The 5002-nt window shown below is 39.6% G+C and overlaps 1 protein-coding gene across 1 annotated transcript in view; it reads left to right on the top strand.

The window, feature by feature from the left end:
- The window catches only part of LOC107102345 (homeobox protein Dlx4a-like), a 14360-nt gene extending 10108 nt beyond the window's left edge, over window positions 1–4252 (top strand). The window contains exon 3 of the mRNA XM_015401605.1: window positions 3192–4252. Within this exon, the coding sequence (XP_015257091.1) occupies window positions 3192–3434 (243 nt within the window). The 3' untranslated portion in view covers window positions 3435–4252. The remainder of the gene's footprint in view (window positions 1–3191) is intronic.
- Window positions 4253–5002: the final 750 nt, after the last annotated feature.

Below are 5002 nucleotides of genomic sequence, written 5' to 3'. Positions count from 1 at the left end.
TATATATATATATATATATATATATATATATATATATATATATATATATATATATATATATACATAAACAACTCCTCCTCACCCGTGAGAGGTGGTCTCCTCCCTCCTTCTCCCCCTTTTTCCTCCAAGGCCTGGGAGCTTTAGAGTTCTGTGCAGTATCTTTGCTGTTCCTAGAACTGCACTCTTCTGGACCAGGTTGTTTGATGTATTTCCACAATGTCAAGCTTTTTTGCCATTACCATTCAGTCCATCTGTACCTGGAAGTCCCACAGGATCTCGGCTTAATCATTTTCTACCACTTTGTTGTATCCCACTTTGACCTTGGGGTTTCCAGCCCATACTCTGCACAGATGTTGCTCTACACTATTCCAGCCACTTGGTTATGGCGCAGCATGTAAGCTTTCCCTGCCAGCATATTGCACCCTGCAGTTATGTGCTGGATTGCCTCAGGGGCCTCCTTGCACAGTCTGCACCTGTGGTCTTGTCTGGTGTGGTAGATCTAGGCCTCTATTGCTCTGGTGCTTAGGGTCTGCTCCTGTGCAGGAATGACGAGTGCATCTTTGCTGTCCTTCCGGCTTTGTCTGGCCATTGGTAGGATTTCCTGATATCTGTTGTTCCTTCTGGGAGTGAGACCCCCTCTGTGTGGCCTACCTTCACTCTCTTACACACTTTCCTAGTCTGAATGACATCCCAGTGTCTGTGCCGGGTGGTATGGATCAGTGAGTCAATGTCTCGCTCATTCTTAGCGTACAGCTTGATGTCATCCATGTAGAGGAGGTGGCTGATTGTGGCCCTGAGTACCCCTAGCCAGTCTTGTTGGTTATTTGGCTTAGGGGGTTCAGACCCATGTAGAACAGCAGTAGGGACAGCGCTTCTCCTTGGTATATGCCACATTTGATGGAGACTTGTGTAAGTATCTTGCCATTGGACTTAAGGGTGGTTTTCCACAACCTCATTGAGTTTGCAATGAAGGTTCTTAGATTTCTGTTGATGTTGTATAGCTTCAAGTATTCATTGATCCAAGTATGTGGCATTGAGTCGTAGGCTTTTTTTTAATCACTCCAAGCAGTGCTTAGGTTAGTGTTTCGGGTTCTGCAGTCTTGAGCGACTGTTCTATCTACCAGGAGTTGGTGTTTGGCACCTCTTGTATTTTTGCCAATTCCCTTCTGAGCTGTGCTCATGCAATGTGATCAATGTGCCTCTTATCTTAGCTGCATGTGGAGTGGAAGGTTATGGGCCGATAGTTGGATGGGGCAGTACCCTTTGAGGAGTCCTTCAGGATCAGGATTGTGTGCCCCTTCAGTTAGCCATTCAGGGTGGTTCCCATCTCTCAGCAGCTGGTTCCTTTGTGCTGCCAAGCATTCATAGAGAACCATGAGTTTCTTAAGCCAGTAGGCGTGTATCGTATTGGGGCCTGGTGCTGTCCAGTTTTTCATACCTGAGACTCTTTCTGGGATGTCTGCCAATGCAGTGTTGTCTGGATTCTGTTCAGGGAGGTTGCTGTTGTCCACTCTCAGAGCTACCAGCCACCGTGCCTCCCTTTTGTGTGCTACCTTCTCCCATATGTCCTTCCAGTACTGTTCAGTTTCCAGCCTTGGTGGGGTTGTTCTACTATTGTTCTCCTGCCACTGTGCATACACTTTCGCTGGTTGAGTTGTGAACAGCAGGTTTACCCATCTGGCTTCATTGTCTCGTGTATATCTCATTAGGCGGCTAGCCAAGGCTTGGAGCCATTGTTTGGCAGTTTCCAGGGCTTTAGGTATGGGCTTCTGGCTATACCTCTTGGGTACCTCTATTATATATTTTGAAATAGATTTTCTTGAAACTTTGCCTCTTACAGAACCGGCATAAGTAAATCTGTTGTGTAGGTCATACACGGCACTGAGCCCTGCCCCCCGATTTTATGTGGTACTGAGATCAAAGCCATCTAACGGTGACAAAAACATTAATTTGCCGGTACAGTCAGTCATATTATCTATGCAGAAGCACTTTAGTGTCTTTCAGTCATGTACTAAGATGTCATTCTAATGATTACATATCATATTTTCGTTTCTTGGTGACATCCATTTTGTGAAGTTCACCAGTCCCAGTCTCTCTCTTTCTGATTGTGTGTTTTCTAGTCTGTATGTGTGCGCCCGCGGGTGCTTGGAGTGTATACTCCAGTTAATGATTAATCAATTACTAAATTAGTTGACGATTATTTAAATAATATGTTGATATGATTAATTGTTTCAGCCCTAGATAAAATACATGAATTGAGCTACACAGAGTAACTACAGCCCAGATGTACAACTTCTAATAATATTTTAAATGCTCAATGTCAGTTCCTCTTATAGTTCCAGTGCACATTGTAAATACAATACATTTATTTGCCGTATTATTTTGCATGATACAGAGAGAGCATATAAGATAAAAAAGATAAGAGTGGGGTTTACCTCTGCTTAACTCTGCACAATTCTATATCTTCAGAAGAAAACAAAGGATAAATCCACATATAACAGAAATATTTAGACTTTATTTAGTTAAATAGACACTGTCTTAGTCGCTGGTAAGTTTAAATGCAAACCTTTTCAAAGTGGAAAAAAGTTCTAATTCCATATTCATCAGAGCTGTTGATGCTTTAAACATTGATAAACAGCATCTAGTGCATGTAGTACTTATAAGATTTGTATTAATGTAGGAAGAAATGCTGCTGTTCTCTTTAAACAAAATGTGCTCTGATGCTCAGAATAAGCATAAAAAAGGAGCATCCATATTTTTGCATAGGACCAAAGACATCAGGCCAATGAAACTGAAGACCAATAGTGTCACTACCAAAGTTGAAATCAAACCTACACCCTTACATTTCATAATGACCAAACAATGAGATTTAAATGTATTTTTTGTGGCGCTTGTAGAGTAATGGGTTTTTTTCCCATTTCACTGGAGAAATAAACAGTCTTTACACCTTCTGTTTGGATTTCTAAACAGTTCTTTTGATTTTGTTAGCATAACAAAGCTTTAGATGATAACTTTATTATGAAAAGAAAATGTTTTTTTCATAGAAAGTTACTAAAAGAATATTAACAGGAAGACAACTTCAAAACACCAAAGGTGGCATGATGCTAGATGTTTGATACCATAGCAGGCAACAAAGACAGAAAAAAGGACAAGGGTTTTTTCTCACTTTATTTATTCTCTATCTCCTTTAGGTAAAAATTTGGTTCCAAAACAAAAGATCCAAATACAAAAAGATAATGAAGAATGGACCTTGTGGACCTGAGGGGGATCATCTCGTTCCACCACCACCCTCTTCCTCTTCTCCATGCACTCTGTGGGACATCAGTATGGCTGCCAAAGGCCCACCGGTCCACTCAGGAGGATACATGAACAATTTTGGACACTGGTACTCTGGACATCAGCAGGACGCCATGTCGAGGACACAGATGATGTGACAGAAAGAAAAATACAGGACCTCCTGGATCAGTAATGGATAAATGCCAGCAAGCTCAAAAGTACATCAAACAATTACATTCCTTACATTCTGAGCCACATTGGAGGTAAAAACAGTATTGAGTAGCACATAGTTGTGCCTAAAAAACTGTGCTACCTTTATTGAGCACTGCAGCCCTACCCTCATGGGACAATCAGAAAATGAATAAAGGAACTGCTAAAGTGTGCCTTTATAGTTGCTGAAATAAAATTATTGACATTCAGGCTGTTGTTATTGTTTTTTTCCAGAAGGACAAATTCTAATATTTTTAATGAACTGCTATAGTTCAACGAATTTGCTTATATATGGTTGAGAAGTTTTTAAAAACTGAATTAAATTAAAAAAACTAACAGGAGATGGCTTTTTAGTTTATTTTGTTTGTATGATGTAAAAATTTAAAAGGAAATGTTCCACTAACATCTGGGTATCCTGATTACTGAAGAGCCAGAGAATTCCAACTCACCTTTAATTATTGTCTTCTGTCCTCTGATGCTGGATTGTATTGGGATTTCTGGTTTGATGGTAAGTATCAAGGCGGAAAATAGTCAGACTAATGAAAAGCTTATGTTTTGGTCCTAAGGAAGCAGCTGTTCCTTTTTACGCTGCACATTTTTTTTTGATCTAACGTCCGACATTGTTTTTAGTGATCTGGTTTTTTTTTTTGTTTGTTTGTTTCTTATGAGACACCCCAATGTATCATAGCTCTTTGGCTGTTCCCAGTCATGTAAAAAAATCCATTATGTGTAAAGTGCTTTGCTGCCTTATAATAAAAATCTGTACTTTGTTGTTGGAAAAATTGATTTGCTCCTTCTCCTATGAAATAACTTGAAATCTTATCTTTATTTAAATATTTCAGCCTTATGCTGAGGAGGGGAACGTTCTGATTTCTAAAAAATATATCTTGGTTTAAACAAAATAAGGTACCTCTCTAATGATAATAAATAACTTAAAATAATATATTTTTATTTACCATAAATTGCCTGTTCTATCAAGCAGTTCATAATCTATGGCTACATTGGTCTAATATTAGATAAAACGAGAAATAACTCTGGTTACTTTACAATCCTTTCAGTTAAGCTTACATACATTTGTCAAGGTTGCAGAGATCAGGAGGGAGAGGTGAGTCTTGTAGATTTAAGGTGGAAACAGGCAAATATCCAAAAAATACAAAGAACAAAAAGAAAAATCACAAAACGTCAGGGAAAACTGGTGTAGGGAGCCAGAGATGAGGAAGCAACAAAGCAACAACAAAACAGAGTGCCTGGGGAATAGAACACAGCATGGGCTTATGAGCTGAATATGGAGCAGGTGTGAGTAGAAATAATCAAAAGGAAGCCAAGTGGAAAGGAAACAAGCACAAGGAGGCAACAGAGAGTAACTCAAGAATTGAATTCAGCAAGAAAACAACTACAAATACAGAGAAACTAAGGCCCCGTCCACACAAAGTCAAAACGAACACGAAACGCTGATATTTTCCAAAACGTTTGCCGTAAAGACGGAGACGTAAAATAAATGTGAGCGTCCACACGA

The sequence above is a fragment of the Cyprinodon variegatus genome, unplaced genomic scaffold (genome assembly GCF_000732505.1).
Source record: "Cyprinodon variegatus isolate N-32 unplaced genomic scaffold, C_variegatus-1.0 Scaffold1237, whole genome shotgun sequence".
NCBI lineage: Eukaryota > Metazoa > Chordata > Actinopteri > Cyprinodontiformes > Cyprinodontidae > Cyprinodon > Cyprinodon variegatus.
This window is presented reverse-complemented; position numbering and strand designations above follow the sequence as displayed.